The sequence below is a fragment of the Cololabis saira genome, chromosome 19 (genome assembly GCF_033807715.1).
Source record: "Cololabis saira isolate AMF1-May2022 chromosome 19, fColSai1.1, whole genome shotgun sequence".
NCBI lineage: Eukaryota > Metazoa > Chordata > Actinopteri > Beloniformes > Belonidae > Cololabis > Cololabis saira.
The window spans coordinates 11,665,210-11,685,265 of record NC_084605.1 but is presented as its reverse complement, the minus strand read 5'-3'; the positions used below and the strand labels follow the sequence as shown (position 1 = coordinate 11,685,265).

The 20,056-nt window shown below is 38.1% G+C and overlaps 1 protein-coding gene across 2 annotated transcripts in view; it reads right to left on the bottom strand.

The window, feature by feature from the left end:
• Positions 1 to 10,490: 10,490 nt before the first annotated feature.
• LOC133419677 (carnitine O-palmitoyltransferase 1, liver isoform-like) overlaps positions 10,491 to 20,056 on the bottom strand; it is a 29,978-nt gene continuing 20,412 nt past the window's right edge. For both annotated transcript variants that reach the window (XM_061709033.1, XM_061709034.1), the window contains exons 10-19: positions 19,135 to 19,330; positions 18,279 to 18,467; positions 18,058 to 18,163; positions 17,103 to 17,219; positions 14,930 to 15,094; positions 14,110 to 14,238; positions 13,583 to 13,738; positions 13,335 to 13,448; positions 12,147 to 12,239; positions 10,491 to 11,154 (exon numbers count right to left, since the gene is read on the bottom strand). In XM_061709033.1, coding sequence (XP_061565017.1) covers positions 11,029 to 11,154; positions 12,147 to 12,239; positions 13,335 to 13,448; positions 13,583 to 13,738; positions 14,110 to 14,238; positions 14,930 to 15,094; positions 17,103 to 17,219; positions 18,058 to 18,163; positions 18,279 to 18,467; positions 19,135 to 19,330 — 1,391 coding nt within the window. In that variant the 3' untranslated portion in view covers positions 10,491 to 11,028. The remainder of the gene's footprint in view (positions 11,155 to 12,146; positions 12,240 to 13,334; positions 13,449 to 13,582; positions 13,739 to 14,109; positions 14,239 to 14,929; positions 15,095 to 17,102; positions 17,220 to 18,057; positions 18,164 to 18,278; positions 18,468 to 19,134; positions 19,331 to 20,056) is intronic.

Here is a 20,056-nt window from a genome sequence, read left to right as displayed (position 1 = left end):
AAGGAAATCAATAATTGAACCCAGATATGAGATAGACACAAGAAGCAGTTCCAGAACATTGTTGCACAAAACCAATATAAGTAATTGAGCTGGGATATATCAGTTATCCCAGCTAGACCTGGCCACCAGTTGGCTGCACAAAAGCAGTTACCATGGTGATTTATTCTGTGCAGGGAGTCCAGTCAAGACCAGGCTAAAAGCCAGGATTTCTTAATCCTGCTGCTCTGTCTGTTCGGTCAGCTGTCATTTCAGGCTGTTGCAGTTGTTGAGATCATTAGAAACAGCTCAGGTTGCAAAAGAAATAAAGTCAATGACGAGGACGATAGTCCACTCCAGATAAAGTCGTGACACACGGTTCTTTTACAGTTGTGTGCCTTTCCTTTAAAAAAAACTTTATAAAAATGTGTAATTTCCAGTGATGGCATTGGTGACAAACGACTTTTAATTGTTATCATTATCAAACTTTTTTTAATCAAGAATTTTTGCAAGTTTCATTCTTTCTATGTTAATGTTAAATGAAGCTAACAGTGTATTGAAGTTGGATTTTTGATGCAAAAATGTGAAGTTGTGGATATGTAGATTATGAATAAATTACATATGGGATTTCTATATTTTCAAGGTCACCTTGCTCCATTACAAACAATACATATTTACCAAGGAGATGGTCACACATTTTCTATGACAGAAGTCCATCGATCAATCTAAAAAAATCTTGCATGAGAACAACCCAGAAAAGACATTTCTTTATTGCTTTTACAAAATGTATATTTAGAAACAAAATTCCGTTTTTACTTCATGGAAACATTTTTTCTCTGGATAACAGTTATGAATTATTTCAAAGAGCTTCCTTACTTTATTGGCCAGTAGATGGCAGACCGATTCCAATTAACACTCTACCCTTTTCCCTTCCCACGGTGTTTGCCTTTGAATAATTTGCTGCTTTCTTTCTTTTTTCTTTTATTCTTCTTTTATTTATATCATTTTCCAAGCTGCATGTTTTGTCCACAGAAAATCTCAACAAAAGACCCATTTGCCTTCACATTCCAGCTGCAGCCACCTGTCTTGCTGTCATCTGCGTGAAATTAAAACTGTGACATTGGGTCTTTTCACTTTCAAATTTTGATATTTATTTTGATATCTATTACTTTGAAATAAAATGTTATCATAGTCAGAGACACCAAACTTCTGTCTGATTGGCATTGCCCACATTAGGAAGTGATTTTGCAAACTAGCTCTGTGTACCTATAACTACTAAGCTACTTCGCATTTAGTCTGCCAAGCAGACTTGTATTTATAGCAGCTGTATTCCTTTTTCTACCGTATTAAGTGTTTAACCTCCACATAGTTTGTATTGTAATCTTTTGCTTGTTTGCTTTCTCTCCATTTTTGGATCAGTAAATCTGTGACCTCATGTACAGCTACAGAAACTATATCTGTTCATACCAGGTTTAGTTACCTATCAGGATTTTTCAAAACTAGTTGTCTCTCTCAAATCTTGGATCTCTTAATTCTTCTTTCATGCCACAACCCTCTGAATGCACAAAGTTCATCATTCACCAACAGGCCAAAACCCAAGTATTTATAGAGTTCTTTAAATTAGAGAAAAGCAGAAAGAAAATTTTAAGTCTAGAATCTACATAATGAAATTTGGCTAAATTAAATCATCACAATAAATATATAGTTTTATTTTCCATCACCTCAGATAATCATAAAATCTGCATAAATCATATTCTTCATGGTGCGCACATAGGCTGTACATTTATCAATCTTATAATGATCTTTAATGTTATAGTTGTAAATGGAGGACGTTGCATTGTTTTTTAACCTGTTAGTTTATTATGATGCCTTTGTGGCCAAATGTTTTAAATGGAACATTTAACTATATTTCCCCAAGGCGCGTTGTGCATCAAATGGATCCACACTGCACCTCACAGATCATCTGTTTGGATTCATCTTTTTTGAAATGTCACAAAAACAGCCAGACAAAATCCCAAACGAAGTACCATTTTCTTGGTGAAAGAGTGGAGATTCTTCTTAGAAATGCTTGGCAGACCCCCACCTGCCCCGCTAGTAAATAGTCCAGAAATACTTTCTCAATAAAAGCAGGATCTTCCTTTTAATGTTTTAGTAGAGTAAGAAGTGACGTCTCTTTTATTACAACTATTTTGTATTCCAGACGAAAACATGCTTTATCGTGCCTTATTGACCATACTCCTAACCTCAGGAAAGTGTGACAAATAAAAGATTTGATTGAAATGAAACGCCATTATGGGACCTCTTTCATAAGATGTTGTGTGGATGCTTCTAAGAATAAGGTTTAGACCAAGTATCACATGATGAAGTGCAGAATAACTGCAGGCAGAACTAGACCGATCTCAAATCCACCTGCAGCCCTGATGACATGAAGAGACCAGTCAACACAGCTCAGCCAGTAGTGAGTCCATAGATCCAAACTGGTCTGAGAGAAACCGGGCCATCACTCCGACAGCTCCAGTCTCTGTGTGAGAAACCGGGATTAGTTGAACACATTAACCGAGCCGGGTACCCAATTCCACTCACCCTTGGGGAGCTATTGAGGTTGATGGGAAAAGGTTAAGTGCATCCTGTGTAACGACACTCCCTTTTGTGTGCCGGGAAGGTCAGTTCTTTCAGGAAATGGATCATGGTAGCCACACTCGGTCCATTAAGTATGCCGTCAGGTTCCACCCAGGACCTGAGAGGACTGTATACTCATCATAAACATTGTGAAGAGAAGCTCCACGCATCTGTCTGGAAGGAAACAAAGCATGTTACATTGCATATATGGCTTAGCGTTAATATAAAAATAAAACGTTTAAAGTGTTAATTCTTAGGTGTTCTTGAATGATCTAGACCAGGGGTCGGCAACCCAAAATGTTGAAAGAGCCATATTGGACCAAAAACACAAAAAACTAATATGTCCGGAGCCGCAAAAAAGGAAGTCTTGTATAAGCCTTAGAATGAAGGCAACACATGCTGCATGTTTCTATATTAGTTAGAACTGGGTCCTTGGCTGCAAAAGTAGCTGCTGTCTTTCTACATGACTCTTTTTGTTACGCGAATCTATGGAAGAGTATTAGGGCCAGGCAGGAGAAAAATAAAAATAATATTTTAGAGGAGGAAGATTTTTTTTTCATTATGCACTTCAAGGAAAAAGTCGAAATGTCGGGAAAAAAGTCAAACTGTTGAGAAAAAGTCAAAATGTCGAGAAAAAAAACGAAATGTTGAGAAAAAAGTCAAAATTTCGTGAAAAAAGTCAATATTTTGAGAAAAAAGTCAAAATGTCGAGAAAAAAATCAAAATGTTGAGAAAAAAGTCAAAATTTCGTGAAAAAAGTCAAAATTTTGAGAAAAAAGTCAAAATGTCGAGAAAAAAATCGAAATGTTGAGGAAAAAAGTCAAAATTTCGTGAAAAAAGTCAAAATGTTGAGAAAAAAGTCAAAATGTCGAGATTAATGTTGATGTACAATTTCGAGAAAAAAGTCGAAATGTTGAGAAAAAAGGCGAAGTTTCGACTTTATTCTAGAAATTGTATTTCAACATTAATCTCGACATTTTGACTTTTTTCTCGAAGTGCAAAATAGAAAAAAAATCTCCCACACAAATATTTTTTCTCCTGCATGGCCCTGATATTCTTACGTACAAATCTTCGTTAACAGAAATGTTGAAATGTAATATTTATTCTACACATTTTTACAGCATTGGAAAACGTTCAGAATGTTTGTCATGTTTGTCCTCCTACAGAAACCACATTAACACAAAAAATGTATTTCCCTCCCCATCTTTTTCCATTTTCAAACATTTTTAAAAAAAATCCAGGAGCCACTAGGGCGGCGCTAAAAAGCCGCATGTGGCTCTGGAGCCGCGGGTTGCCGATCCCTGATCTAGATAATATTCCAGATTAATGATCCAGGCATCACTGAAAAACGTGAACAAATAATGCCAGTGATTGATTGTTCAGTTGATTGACTGATCGATCAATCGATTGATTGGTTGGTCGATCAATCAAAGAGAAGCAGACAGAACGTGAGGATGCAAAGAGTAGGCAAATCGCAAGCAGGCCGAGATTGCAAGCAAAGCAATGCAATGATCTCCTCCTCATCCAGTGTTGCCATGTTGTTTACTTATCCGTTGTTCCACCACCTGTTAGACTAATAATGCTGCTGCTACTACTAATTATATTACTATTCCAACTCTTGCTCTGCATACTTCCCCCAACTGGCCACCTCCGGTATGACGCGTTCTCCTCAAGGGCGTGCAGGTGACGTTCGTTCATCACAACAGACGTGACCTCAGGTTGAAACACTAAATAAACCTAATTAGCCTACAGTTTGCGACACAACCTGCCACACACTCGGTCTGCCACCCTACACTACATCCCACAAGCGCATAACATAATCACAATGCAAAAAAAAACAACAACAAATAAACCTGTGGAAAACAGGCCCTCTTAAAGCATAGATAAATACACAAGCGCTGGAGGCAAATTGAGCCAACTTACATAAACTTCCCTTCCCATAAACAGTCGTGAAAAAGAAAATACACCCTACAAGGTTTCATGAATCAGGAATGGCCCTGTCATAGTAAATTCCTTATTTATGAGTTACAACCCTTTCATTCTAACAATGCATATGGTTTTATCGTCTCAAAGTAACATAAAAAGACTGCCTGAGTAAGTGCTGCACGGTGCAAGCTTTCAAAGCTTTATTGACCCGGTTAAAATAGTTCTAAGCCAAACAGTTTAAAAACATCACCACAGACTCTTAACTCACCTGCTTTACTAGGCAAGGCAAATTTATGACAAAAGCCTTGAAAATGAATGCATCTTAGTATAATGCAAATATATTAAAGAACCATATATGTGTACTATTGAGCATTAACATGTGTTTCAGAGAGCAGAAGATATGATGACTAGTTGCCTATAAGTATTGTAATGGTGCAAAAAGTCAAACTTCAGAGGCATGTTATCATTTATCCTAACCTTTATTGGAATGTACATCCAAGTTTAGTTGCAGGAATCTGAGGGAACGGATGTAAGAACAAAACTGGACAAGAACATCTGAAACAACCACAACCAAATTCACTCTATCCGGATGGAGCAATTTAACTGGATAGTTTTGTTTTTAAAGGCCGAAATGAAATAGAATAACGAGGCTGTTTTTAAAATGTAAGGAGTAAAAAGTACAGATAATTGCGTGAAAATGTAAGGAGTAAAAGTAAAAAGTTGTCTGAAAAATAATTACTCCAGTGAAGTATAGATAACCAGAATTTCTACTTAAGTAAGGTAACAAAGTATTTGTACTTCGTTACTTGACACCTCTGCTCTCACGCACCTGGAATGCCCTAAAGCATATGCACGGATTTTATTTATTGATTTTAGTTCAGCTTTTAATACACTTCAACCCCATCTCCTCATCTCAAAGCTAAAGCAGATGAGTGTTAACCCTTTTTTAATTAAATGGTATTTTTCAGTTTTAACCAATAGAAGTCAGCAGTTAAGAATCAACAACAGCCTCTCAGAGATCAAACCAATTAGCACAGGTGCCCCGCAGGGTTGTGTCACTTCTCCTGTCTGTTTTACACTTTACACAAATGAATGCACAAACAGGTACCCCGGGAACCTTGTTTTTAAATTTTGTGACAACGCTACCATTCTTAGTCTCCTGCACAAAGACTCAAGCCCTTCAGCTTACTTTTCTGAAATTAAGCATTTTGTGAAATGGTGTGATGCTCATCATTTAATTTTAAACGTCCAAAAAAACTAAAGAGACGGTCGTAGAGCCAAGATTGATAGGGGATCACAGTCCCGCTGTCCTACATAACTCCCCCATTGAGTAGGTCAGCTCATACAAATATCTTGGAGTTCACCTAGACAACTCTTTTAGTTGGGATGTCCACGTGGAAAGTCTGTGTGCCCGTCTGCGGCAAAGATTGCACTTTTTGCGCAGATTGAGGCTGTATGGTGTGGACAAAAGCATTGTGTTTTTATTTTACCAGGCAGTACTGGAGAGCTTGGTCCGATATGGGATGTCAGCCTGGTATGGAAACCTTACTGTCAGGCTGAAAACCAGACTGGCCCGTTTGGTGCGTACAGCCATGAAGGTGACGGGGAAAAGGGTGGTAAAACTAGTGCAAGTGACTGAGGAACCTTTTATAGACATATGCCAGATACTCTAGTAAGCAATACTTTGTGATTTTTTTTTACAAATACACCCCCTTATGGTCAAACTAGTTCAAGTGACAGTGTCCTTTTGTAGACATATGCCAGCTGCATCTAGTAAGTCATACTGCGGGTGTTTTCGTTTTACAAAAAGCGCATTACAAGGTAAGACAATATTGGATGTTGCATTGGATTTTGCCACAGATTTCTATTTCTATTCTTCACTTCTTGTTCTGTGGCATGGTCAATGGCATGGTCAACCTGCCTGCTGCTGGTGGAGAGAGAGGGTCAGGAGGTGATTGGACTGATTGGAAGAAATATATGGATGGAGAAAAAGAGAAGCCCTATAAGTCAAGTTATACCATTTATGGAGAAAAGTTCTAATATCTCTATGAAGAGAGTATCATAAATATTATGTTGTATGTGTTTTTTGTATTTTTATACATATCCAATTTATGGGTACAATTTCACCCACAATGGGCAAGTAACCATACATGGTAACTTCAGTGTTAGATACAATGTTACTCGCAATGGGCAAGGAACCATATATGGTAACTTCTTTGACCTTGATTTGCATCAAGAATAAAAAAAAATGAAAAAAAGAAAAAATGAAAAATACTCTGGTAGTAGCCCCCAATAACACTCTAGGGTTGAAATTGTACATTTCCAAGTATTTAAATGAGTGCCCTATAAAGGGTTAACCCTTTATAGGGAGAGTAACCATATACTGTAATTTCCGTGGACATGAAAAACTACTTTCCCCAAACTTCTCAGTGAGGTGTTGAAGTCATGTGAGTTAATCCTGCCAATCAGCACAGATCATGCTTTGTCACAGACAGTGTCATCATGGCATCTGACCAATCAGCAGTGCCCTGGAGAAGCAGGAACTTCATTGATTTTCAAGAAGGGGAAATTTCACATTTTTGCTTGCACCTTCTTCCACACAAAAGTTCAGAAAGCTGAAACTAACCATGCTAAGTTGATGACACTCACACAGTATGTGTTTGAATGATGGTGCTAAATGATGAGATAAGTGTTGTTTGTGCAGAATTAGTGAAATCAGTGAAATAGTTAGCATGAATAATGGTGATCCCATATATGATCATACGCCCCTGTGTGGTAAAACTAGTGCAAGTGACTGAGGAACCTTTTATAGACATATGCCAGATACTCTAGTAAGCCATACTTTGTGTATTTATTTTACAAATACACCCCCTTATGGTCAAACTAGTTCAAGTGACAGTGTCCTTTTGTAGACATATGCCCGGTGCATCTAGTTAAGTCGTACTTCGGGTGTTTTTGTTTTACAAATAGCGCATTATAAGGTAAGACAATATTGGATGTTGCATTGGATGTTGCCACAGATTTGTATAGCATAATATCAGTACCACCATTAATTCTAATGCTATTCTTCACTTCTTGTTCTGTGGCATGGTCAATGGCATGGTCAACCTGCCTGCTGCTGGTGGAGAGAGAGGGTCAGGAGATGATTGGACTGATTGGACGAAATATATGGATGGAGAAAAAGAGAAGCCCTATAAGTCAAGTTGTACCATTTATGGAGAAAAGTTCTAATATCTCTATGAAGAGAGTATCATAAATATTATGTTGTATGTGTTTTTTGTATTTTTATACATATCCAATTTATGGGTACAATTTCACCCACAATGGGCAAGGAACCATATATGGTAACTTCTTTGACCTTGATTTGCATCAAGAATAAAAAGAAAATTAAAAGAAGAAAAATTGAAAAATACTCTGGTAGTAGCCCCCAATAACACTCTAGGGTTGAAATTGTACATTTCCAAGTATTTCAATGAGTGCCCTATAAAGGGTTAAGAACTAATTTGTGCCAACCTCCATCAAACTCCTGAACAATGCTCCATGAGGCCAAAGGATGTGCAATAATTTTATTAATTAATTTATTTTTTATACTGCGTTTTATCATGGTGAATTTTCGCATGTTTTAATTAGTGTATTTGTGTGTTTTAATTGTTGCTGAAATGGTGTGTTGTTGTGGTGGTGATGTATTGTTTTGTCACTGTAGCTGTCGACTCCAAGACAAATTTCCCCAAGTGGGACAATAAAGTAGATTGAATTGAATTACATGGAAAAATGATACACTCCCAGTGACACCTTCAGAGAACTTTATCTCCAGGTGTTTTATTAACTCTGGCCTTTGACAACTGCTTTTGTACCACAAAGAATACAAATCTGGCACGAATTGATGCCTACTGTCCCCTTGTGGACCCAAACACTCAGGGTGAGCAGAGCCCAGTGGCTTCTCCGTTATAAATAGTATGTGTCTGCAGACCATGGATGTATCATAGGACGCTGCAGACCCGGAGGCTGCAGTTTCAGACCCGCACTTTGACAGTTTTTTTGTGACAATGCCATCTACTGGATGGTTGTAAAACTGCAACTGCAGTTCTAGGCCCTGTAGACTAGATAGTGGTGGTGATGGATTAAACGTGTGCGCTTTATTACACAGGGATATGCATTAAGCTATATGCAATGTGTATGTGTATGTAAATATATATATATATATATATATATATATATATATATATATACATATATATATGTACACCATTCACACATGCACTTCAAGTGATAGTAGGAAAGTCTGACAGTTTTGAGTTGAGTTCTTTCACAGTTGACCATTTCCTGTTTAACTGAGCCTAATGACTGAAGTTTGTGCCAAATCAAATCTGGCACAGTCCGAAACATCTAGTGGGACGAATTGGACTTCATTTTTGATAACCCATCTCCGAAGCAATATGGAGATGCCGATTCCTGGGTAGTCTTGAAACGTTTGTCTTCTTTCTCAGGTGACTGGCCCGTCTCCTGGTAGCACCTCCATCCTCTTGACACTACGCTGACAGACAGCAAACCTTCTTGCCAAAGCTCGCATTGATGAGCCATCCTGGATGAGCTGCATTACCTGAGCCACTTGTGCAGGTTGCAGACTCACTCCATCTCAAGCTACCACAAGTGTGAAATCCCCACCAGCAATCAAAAGTGACCAAACATCAGCCATGGTAGGTACTGAGAAGTGGGCTGCGGTCACCACCTGCAGAATCCTTTACTTGGGATGTCTTGCTAATTGCCTATAATTTATTGCATTTGCAGAATAGCATGTGACATTGATTGTCAATCAGTGTTGCTCCCTAAATGGACAATTTGATTGTGATCAAGTGTGATTGACTTGGAGTTACAAAGTATTAAGTAAAAGTAAAGAAAAAAAAAAAAAAAAAAGGTAAGTATTTTTTAAATTGTATTAGCTCTTTTGGTTCCCCTGTTGGCTACTGGTTAATTTGCCTTTCCAACAATCATTTATTTTGGTTAGTCTCTTCCTCAGCCCACATCTTGTTTTTCTCTCCCATAATAACTTTAAATAATTTAAAAGTAAGATGCAGTGAACTCCAACCAGAAGGATATAAAAATTGAATCAAAACACTCACACAAAATAAAACATAAATTGAACCTAGCACACTGATAAAAGCACCTGCAGTTCCGGTTAGAACAGTATTACTAAGAAAATGTTACTGTGAGATCGTCTAATGTATTTCAGATTTTTCTGCACCAATATCTAGTCAAATACTTAAAATAAAAGTTTCATCTTTCAAGGAAGGCAAAAAAAAAAGAATCAAAACGCTCAGAGCTCCAACTTTTTTGTCCTCTTGTTTATTATTAAGAATGTCTTTATGTTCCCTTGTAATATTGCATTAAAAAGCCTTATGATAGCAATAACATGACAAAAAGGTTTTTGATCTGTAGTGAAAAAGACAGATCAGTGGAGGATAACAGGAATCTTCATTAATGCAAACACAGTTGACGAGTGATCCACATCTGACCTGCAGCGTTGCCGACTGAATAATTGCACATCATGTTCATAAATACAGCTTGCATTGTTATGGCGGTTTGTTTAAATAGATGTTTAAAAAATAAAAAAACAAAAAACAATAGTGGCACTGAAGTAACTGGAGTTCATGACAGAGCAATTTTTAAATTTTGCAGGTAGTTTGAAAAATAAGCCACAAATTTTTGTTAGTTGGCACTGAATAAAATTCTTGTCAAACAGCAATGAATTTACATGAAGTGTAATAATCTCAGTACACGTATAAACCACCTGATACTCTCAACATTATTACAATCCCATACGTAAAAAGCTAATTTACATACTGTATATTGAGTTAACACTCAGAAGTCATGGACACCCAGGCTTGTAAATGACCTGGAGTCTCTTTCTACAACAATGCATTCAGAAGGTACAAAATGAAGTCACCTATACAGTCCTGAATGTTTGTTTCTTCTTCTTTCTAATGCTCCAATAATCAAGTTGTAACACACAAATCCAATTAAAAAAAAAAAAAAAAGATCAAAGATTAATTTTAGTGGCACAAAGACCTTACATACTGCACTTGAATTTAAATTAAGTTATTCCCTACTGACGTTAGGATGTTCTATCCCAAAGTTGAGTGGTTCAACAAATACTGGCCTTTTTTCTTTTCTTTTTTTTAATAATAAACAAATTTCAAAATAATAATTTAGGCTTCCGTTTTAAACAAGCTCCAATGATCTGACAGTTAAAACTAAATGAAGCCAATTCTTTATTTGTTCTTCTGTGGACATTTTCAATCTCTAGGTCCCATCAAAAATCAAGGATACACAAATATCTACTCATCAGTAAAAACATCTTTTTCCATACCATTTTTTTGTACCAAGAAGCCATCTCTTGAATATCATCCACTTCGTATGACTTTCATAATGCTCAAAATACAAAAACCTGCATTTCCTTTCTTCATCACAGTCTTCCCTCTTTTCAGCATCCTTTCTCTTGTCGAGTAGTTACTGCTCTTTCTTGAACTTCGGTTGACTCTCCTCCGTTTTATTGTTCTGCTTTTGGTTGGGGTAAAGCAGCTGCAGCAGATCCTGCAGGGCTGTTCGGATCTGATCTCCAAACTTGTGGGAATTCTTGAAGAGAAACACAAGCCAGAAGAATAAAAATTACATTTGTATAATCAGAAAACTATTTCTATTTAAAGACAATATGTAGCAAAATCACTTCTGACCCAACAGGGGAAACAGAACTGCTCTGCCGACAAAAGAGCCTCTGACAGTATTGTGCTGAGTGAGGACGGGCCGATACACATCTTCGTTGTGTCTTATGCATAAAAAACTGGACAAATCCTCTGGGATGTTACCATTAGGTTTCCACGGAGTAGCTTTGAAGCTAGTTATTTTAATCCTACCTTCAGGGCACCCTGTGTAAAATGGGCAGAACAAACAAGCCGAGCAGTCGAGCCAGATGTGGCTCCTTGGTCTTGTTTCGGGGCCTGACACATGAACTTTCTTGTGATTTACTGCCTCCCTGTGGTCAAAGGTGGCATTACTACAGAGTCCATCAAAACTCCTAAAGAGCATTTGTGTAAACCCCTGCCTTATACTGGACACTGGGAGGAGACCCCGGGGAAGACGGAGGACATGCTGGAGGGAATGTGTCTCTCGGCCGGCCTGGGAACACCTTGGGATCCCTCCCAGATGAACAGGACGAAGTGGCTGAGGGAGGAAAGGCTGCCCTGCTTAGGCTACTGCCCCCGTGAGCGGACCTTACATGCGCTAATATACAAATAAACTTACCTTGCCTAGTAAAACAGGTGTGTTAAGAGTCTGTTGTGATTTTTTCAAACTCAGTTTGGCCGAGAGCTGTTTTAACTGAGTCAATAAAACTTTGAAAGCTCGCACCGTGCAGAACTTACTCAGGCCGTCCTTTTATGTTACTTTGAGACAATAAAACCATATGCATTGTTAGAATGACAGTGTCATTTGTGTGTGATTTATGAAACCTTGGTGCCAAAGGAGGGCGTATTTTCTTTTTCACAACTGTTTATGGGAAGGTAAGTTTATGCAAGTTGGCTTTTAGCAACAGATTTCAAAGACCATAACTAATTTCTTGTTGAACTCACAGTTTCAGGACACGAGTGTTTACACGAGATGTGGAAGTTAATTATGGTGTCACCCAAGAAGTTGTAAGACACTCCATAACCGTCATCAGCCACCTGAAAGAGACAATATTCACACTCAAAAAGAACAAATGATTTTCAGAGAAATCCATTCTATTAAATCAGAAAACAATGTGCTGCAAAACAGAATGACCCCAAGTTTTTACATTTTAATGTCTCATTAAGATAATTAAATTTGTTAAATACTTTTATTTTAGAGCTGCATGGCTGCAACAGTGTCCAAAAACATTGTTGAGCTAAAGGCAATTCTATAAAAGTAATGAAGTGGAGAAAAGAATAGTAGAAATGGGCAGAGGGCTGCTCGGTGGCGCAGTGGGTTAAGCAAGCGGCTCATATACTGAGGCTACAGTCCTCTTGCGGCGGTGGCAGGTTCAAATCCCAGCCCGTGCACCTTTGCTGCATTTCATCCCCATTCACTCTCTCTACCCCCTTCCTGTCTGCAACTTGAATAAAAGGCCACTAGAGCCCAAAAAAATCTTAAAAAAAAAAAAAAGAAATGGGCAGAGAACCTCCGGCTGCTAAACAAATGTAAGAACAAAGAGTTAAAAACAATATTTTCTGTAGAAACATTGGAAGGGATTTGGACATTTCTCCTTCTTCAGTCCATGACGCATAAAACCTGGAGGACTTTCATGACGTAAAAGGGAAAATACACAAATCTAAGATGTACTACCTTCTGACATGAAGGACTGTAAACATTTTCCCTTCTGTATAATAGTATGAATAATTCAGGGAATCTGAAGGAATTTACATGTATAAATATTATACCTTCCTAAACTCATCTGTTTTGACGTTTTATCAATATTAAACTAAAAAAATGTTTTTTATAACATTCAGTAAAACACATTTTCTGTCTCTCCAACCACAGAATGATGTTGAAGCTCAAACTGTGTAAAGCTCTTCAGAGATTTACACTGGAAAGATCTCACCATCATGTTGAAAAGTAATTATATATATTTTTTTATATTTTTTAATTATATATATATATATATATATATATATATATATATATATATAATTTTTTTTATTTATTGTAAAAGTATAAGATTCAGTGTCGAAATATGTTTCTAATTTACTTGGAACTTATACACCAAATGTCTTCACGTTTGGAACAGATGGAGCAAAACTGACCGGTCCAAATCCACCTCCACAGGAGATGTACTCTGGGTGGTTGACCAGGTCAAACAGCTCCGCCTGCTGGACTGAGGTCTGACTGGTGGACAGCCTCCACGGATCATACAGCACCTGAAACACGCATCATGTCAGAGTAGCTGAGCTCCTGCACTTTTTAATCTGCTTCAGAAAACCATACTTGTACTGTAATAGATCATTTACTATTAAAAAAAACAATAACATATTGAGCAAGGAATTACTTAAACCTCTTTCAAGAAAGGAGACTCCACTCCAAGGTATTTTGAGACCACATAGAGGCAGAAGAGGTGTCTGTCAATACCAGCTCCAGTCATGGCCATGCGGTACAGCTGCTGATGTTTTTCAGCCGCTGCGCGGAACAAACGTCTGCAGACATCTCCACCCTGGTGGGCAATAGCAGTTACTTAAAAAGTGACAGGATGTGATTTATGAGGAACACACACTGTATTATTTGTATAAATGTGCAATATCTTTCATTATGCAAGGTGCAATTATGTAAATATCCGTAAATATCCGTCTGATATTTTTTTATATACTAGTATTTCTTATTATTTATTTTTCTTCTTATTATTATTATTGTATATACCAATTTACTGTTTATAGTGTGTTATTATTACTGTGTTATTACTTTTCTATTGATGCCTCTTGTTTTTGCACTATCCCCTTTGCTGCTGTAAACTGCAAATTTCCCCTCTGTGGGACTATTAAAGGATTATCTTATCTTATCTTATCTTATAAATCTCCACGTTCTCACCTCTCCATTCTCCAGTGCTCGAACAAAGGCCGCGCTCTCATTGCTACAGGAGCGAACAGTTTCAGTCCTGCCCTCTCTGAACAGACGGGTCATGGAGGCTTCATATGTCAAACAGAAAGTCTCCCGGTTCTGGACAAAAGTTGGGAAAGAAAAAAAAACATACATAAGTATGCCATCATTTCATGCCGTAGTTTTGTTTTGTCATACATGCAGCCCAAGTATGCATTAATTAGGTAACCAAGGTGCATACACAGAGCCTCAGTATGTTGTGGAGCAGAAGATTCTTCTCAATAACCGGAACGTGTGTCTTTAAAACGTAACATTTATTCTCCTCAAACAAGCTGCAGCTTACAAAACGGGAGAAAATAACGGATCTAACAGCGTACAAACGGGAGAAAACGGATCTTGCTCCGACATCTTCAGCAGTCATGAGTCTAAAGCCCCCTCGATCATTTCCTGTAGACTTCAAAATAAAAGCATTTCCCTTTGAAACTGGAAATATGGTATTTTCAGTACAATCTCGATACTAACATAAGAATATTGACCATTTAACGTTTATCAGGACATGTTCACTTTACTGTAAATAGATGTAAATAAACTGTAAATACTGTAAATAAACTGTAAATAGTGCATCTAACACATTTTAACTTACAGCTTTAAGTAAACATGAATTATCTGTTTCAATCCCTTTTAATAAAACAATTCACAACACAGTATAACAGTCAAATTGTAATACTGGTCAGCTTTGTGCTCATTTTCAGGCTAACTGTCAGCTCAGAGGCAAACAAATGAATGGGTTTTCTACATCAGAGAGGCTTACCCTGTAGTAGGCCAGCTGAAGAGCCATTTGAATGAAGGCATCGGGACTGACTCTGCACCTCTTGACCTTTCCTTTGCCAAACTCCCTGAAGGAGAACACTTTGAAGTCCACATCATCGGCCAAGGCCTTGGCCACTGCCAGAGACTGGGAGATCTGCTCCTCACACTGTAACAGATACAACCAAGCAGTGGGCACCAACAGTACTGGGACACCAAGAATCATTGCACTGCAATTTGGGGGGCATTCTTCAGTGTAACCAGCCTCATATTATGTCTTTGTACAATTATGAGCATCTACTGTTATAACAGATCCATGAGGCCAGACACCATGTTGTGTGACTGAAACTGAAAACATAACCATATGGGTTGTATTTTTATTTACTCTTTAAGATGGATCTCTTGGATTTCTTGGATCTGATACGTTGCCAGGCAACAAGCAGAGTTGAAATTACTTTCTCTGGCAAAAAAAAAGTATTACATTTATGTGAAAGCACAGCATGCTGTTAAACGTATGTTGCTTTTTGCACAGATTCAATATCAATAAAGATGCAGTTTACCATTTCATTACATTTGGGGGTATTTCTGAACGTGTCACTGAGCCTCCAGGTTTGCATGTACAGTGGGACAAAAAGGCATTTATTCAGCCACCAATTCTGCAAGTTCTCCCACTTAAAAAGATGAAAGAGGCCTGTAATTTTCATCATAGGTACACCCGTCAACTATGAGAGACAGAATGTGGGGAAAGAATCCAGGAAATCACATTGTAGGATTTTTACTGAATTAATTGGTAAATTCCTGGGTGAAATAAGTATTTGGTCACCTACAAACAAGCAAGATTTCTGGCTTTCACAGACCTGTAACTTCTTCTTTAAGAGGCTCCTCTGTCCTCCACTCGTTACCTGTATTAATGGCACCTGTTTTAACTGGTTATCAGTATAAAAGACACCTGTCCACAACCTCAAACAGTCACACCCCAAACTCCACTATGGCCAAGACCAAAGAGCTGACAAATGACATGAGAAACTAAATTGTAGACCTGCACCAGACCCCTCCATCTGGCGCTGCACGCAAGATCTCACCTTGTGGGGTAAAAATGATCACAAGAACAGTGAATAAAAATCCCAGAACCACACGGGGACCTAGTGAATGACCTGCAGAGAGCTGGGACCAAAGTAACAAAGTACCATCAGTAACACACTACGCCGCCGGACTCAGATCCTGCAGTGCCAGACGTTCCCCCTGCTTAAGCCAGTACATGTCCAGGTCTGAAGTTTGCTAGAGAGCATTTGGATGATGCAGAAGAGGATTGGGAGAATGTTATATGGTCAAATGAAACCAAAATAGAACTTTTTGTTAGAAACACAACTTGTCGTGTTTGGAGGAGAAAGAAAGCTGAGTTGCATCCAAAGAACACCAAACCTACTGTGAAGCATGGGGGTGGAAACATCATGCTTTAGGGATGTTTTTCTGCAAAGGGACCAGGACGACTGATCCGTGTAAGGGAAAGAATGAATGGGGCCATTTATAGTGAGATTTTGAGTGAAAACCTCCTTCCATCAGCAGGGCATTGAAGATGAAACGTGGCTGGGTCTTTCAACAGGACAATGATCCCAAAAACATCGCCCGAGCAACGAAGGAGTGGCTTCGTAAGAAACATTTCAAGGTCCTGGAGTGGCCTAGCCAGTCTCCAGATCTCAACCCCATAGAAAACCTTTGGAGGAGTTGAAAGTCTGTGTTTCCCAGCGACAGCCCCAAAACATCACTGCTCTAGAGGAGATCTGCATGGAGGAACGGGACGAAATACCAGCAACAGTGTGTGAAAACCTTGTGAAGACTTACAGAAAACGTTTGCCCTCTGTCATTGCCAACAATGATTTTTTTGGATTTTTTTTTTTGATTTTGTCTCTCATAGTTGAGATATACCTGTGATGGAAATTACAGGTATGTCTCATCTTTTTAAGTGGGATAACTTGCACAACTGGGGTCTGACTAAATACTTTTCTGCCCCACTGTACACCTTCTGTAGTGCTCTTGGTTACGTGACTATAAAACATATTTGCTCAAAGGAAAATGCTAGAGTAAAAATACGTATATACACACACGTGTGTAACATTCAAAGGGCAATTATGGTTTGTGCTGATAACCCATCTTGAACGGCTGAATGGTTTACTTACTTCTGGAGGAATTTCCCAGTTCAGCTTCTGAGGTCGAGGCAGTGATGAATCTACTTCTCCTTTGCAGTGACCCTCTTCGTTGTACCCGAGCTGGAAACTGTCAGTGGCGAGGACATACTAGAAACACACAACAGTTACGGTGTATGGGACGGGCTCTTCTTGGATGAAGTTTATGGCACCGTGCAGCCTTCACGTTTAGGGCTGGGGATCGATTCAAATGTCAAGAATCGATTCGATTCCGATTCTTAAGATTCAGAATCAATTATCAAGATTTGATTCGATTCGATTCCAATATTGATTTGGGTTAGTGTTATTAAAACTGTTTTTTGAGCTGTTGCATGAATTATATGACTGTAGTTATGCAAAATATTACTACTAGTATTATATTGAGATTAAACAGCAAGTATTGGCAGCTAATGATGCTGTAAGGACCAATCAGCTCCCAGAATGCTGATAGAACTGCTTTCAGAAACATCGTGGGTCAGAATTACCAAACAGATCCAGGGAGGAAACAGAGACGGATGAAATCGGTTTTATTTTTTCCCACATTCCGTTTTTATTTGTTGCATTTTCGGTCTATTTTGGTTTTTAATTTTTGAGCATTTGGTTTTTAGCATTTCTTGCAAATGTAACCCCAAGACAGTATATAAAGTAATGAAATATAGACAATTTATGCAATTATAACCTAACACTTTAATGTTTTCATACCTTTAAACATATTTAAAGGCAAAAACATGGCACGAGTTATTCTCGTGTCCAACAAAACATTCCTTTTTTGGGGATAAACAAAAAAATAACCAAAAGTTGTAATGTAATGAAAAAAACATAAATAAAAAAAAAAAAATTAAAAAAATCGATCTTTAGACATATGAATCGATTTCTAGGAATTAATATGAGAATCGATTTAGAATTGGGAAATCGATTTTTTCAACACAGGCCTATTCACGGTCCTTACCTCCCAGACATGCGCCACCACTGGTGCGTCGGCCCATGAGTGCTCTGCGTTTATGCCACTCTTCCCGTTCTTGAAGTAAACCACTGAAAACGACTTGTCAAACCATCTGTATGTGAACAGAGATAATACAATTCAGGAAAACCTTCTACAATTTAAAAGCAACAAGACTTCCCCGCGAACCACTGTAATTACTTAACAAGATCAATTCAATGAGGAACTACCTGTCATAACATTTCCCATGCAACAAGGACTTGGCATAGCGATCCAAATTAGCTGCCGCATCATCTCCCATCATGCCTTGCTCCTCATCATCCAGTGTCACAAAGAAGGCCGCCTTTTCAATGCAGTCCAGGGAGCGTTTATTGATCCCACTGCTGAAATATGTTGTCCTGGCTTTGGCCCATGGAATCCTGGTTGATATTTGAGACAAAAGTTTAGACTTTACATTGGCAGTGCATTGTGATTTAAATACTAGTAGGCTGTAGGGCTGGGCGATATATCGAGATTTTAATATATATCTATATATTTTCAAACGCGATATGGTACGAGACAATATCGATTTATATCGATTAAAAATTTTTGATATAGCTTATTTTGTGACAAATTGACGTGAATGTTTTATTTGAGACTTGCACAAATGTCAACCTCAGTGGAAAAGTCTGCCTGTTACTGTCTACATTGTATTAATTGCACAGTGTATTTTAATTTAATTGTTATGCAGGAAAGCGATATTTGTTTTATTTTATTCAAGAAGCATTTTTATTCTATATATGCAGGCAGTTTATTTTTATTTTTTTTTGTTTTATACATTTTGATATTGTGCAGACCTCTGTTAATAAAAGTTACCTGTGTGACATTTGGCACGAGGCTTTGTATTAAAACTGACAGTTTTTTTAAGGGTTTGCCTCAGAAAAAAATGAAGCTAACAGAGATGCTATGCTATAATGCTTTGGGGGAAACCCCAATTATGTCACAGAAAAAATATCGATATATATCGAGTATCGCCATTTAGCTAGAAAATATGGAGATATGACTTTTGGTCCATATCGCCCAGCACTAGTAGGCTGTTAGACTCACCTGTCTCCAGCAGTTAGAGCTCCAAGTTTAGCCTCCCCTTCGCAGGGCGGTGAAGGGTCATCAAGGATCCTCTGAATTTGGAGCTCAATCTCCCTTGGAGAGAGGAGTCTGCCGGCCTGGTAGACTCTGAGACGGAAGTAGCGACCGTTGTGGTACACTACTATGTAGTCACTGTCCTGCCAATGTTGCACAGTATCTTTGGACGTGGAAAGAAAGAAATACGACAGCAGCAGGGTGAGAGGAAATACTTAAAGTTGAAATATTCTGTATTCTGAATTGATTTTGTGTTCAACATGTAAGGGGGTAACACTGTGATGTGTCAGGATGTAGATGGCGGCCGGAGGAGCATGGGGGGGCCTCTATTCACAGTAGGAAGGGCAGAAAATAACATGGCTCTTGGTGAAGTTGTAAACAGGATGTGAGGGCAGATGTCTAAAATAGTTTTCCTTAGATTATGAAACGCCTTTACCACTTTGTTTTATTTTACTCATGAATCTGATTAAAAACTGAAAAAAAAACAACAAAAAAAAACAGAACATTTATTACCATCCTCAAGACAAACAGGAAACAACAGAATAAGATTTCTGAGTCACAAATATTAATAGTATTGAAGGCAAGAAATTCAAGAAATAAGTTAGTTTCCTTTTACTTTGAGTTTAAAATTAAATAGGGGTGTAACAATACACTAATCTCACGATACGGTACGATACATGATATTGAGGTCACGATAACGATACGATATTATAGCAGTATTTTTTTAACAACCTTGAATGAGGAACATATGACTGGAAAAAATTGTCTTTTATTTGAAAGACACACAATACAAAACAATACTGTGCGTTTGCTCTATTGTTACAGTTTGTAATGCTTTATAACTGATCAAGTTTTAAAGAGAAAGCCAGGCCAACCATTTTCCACAAAC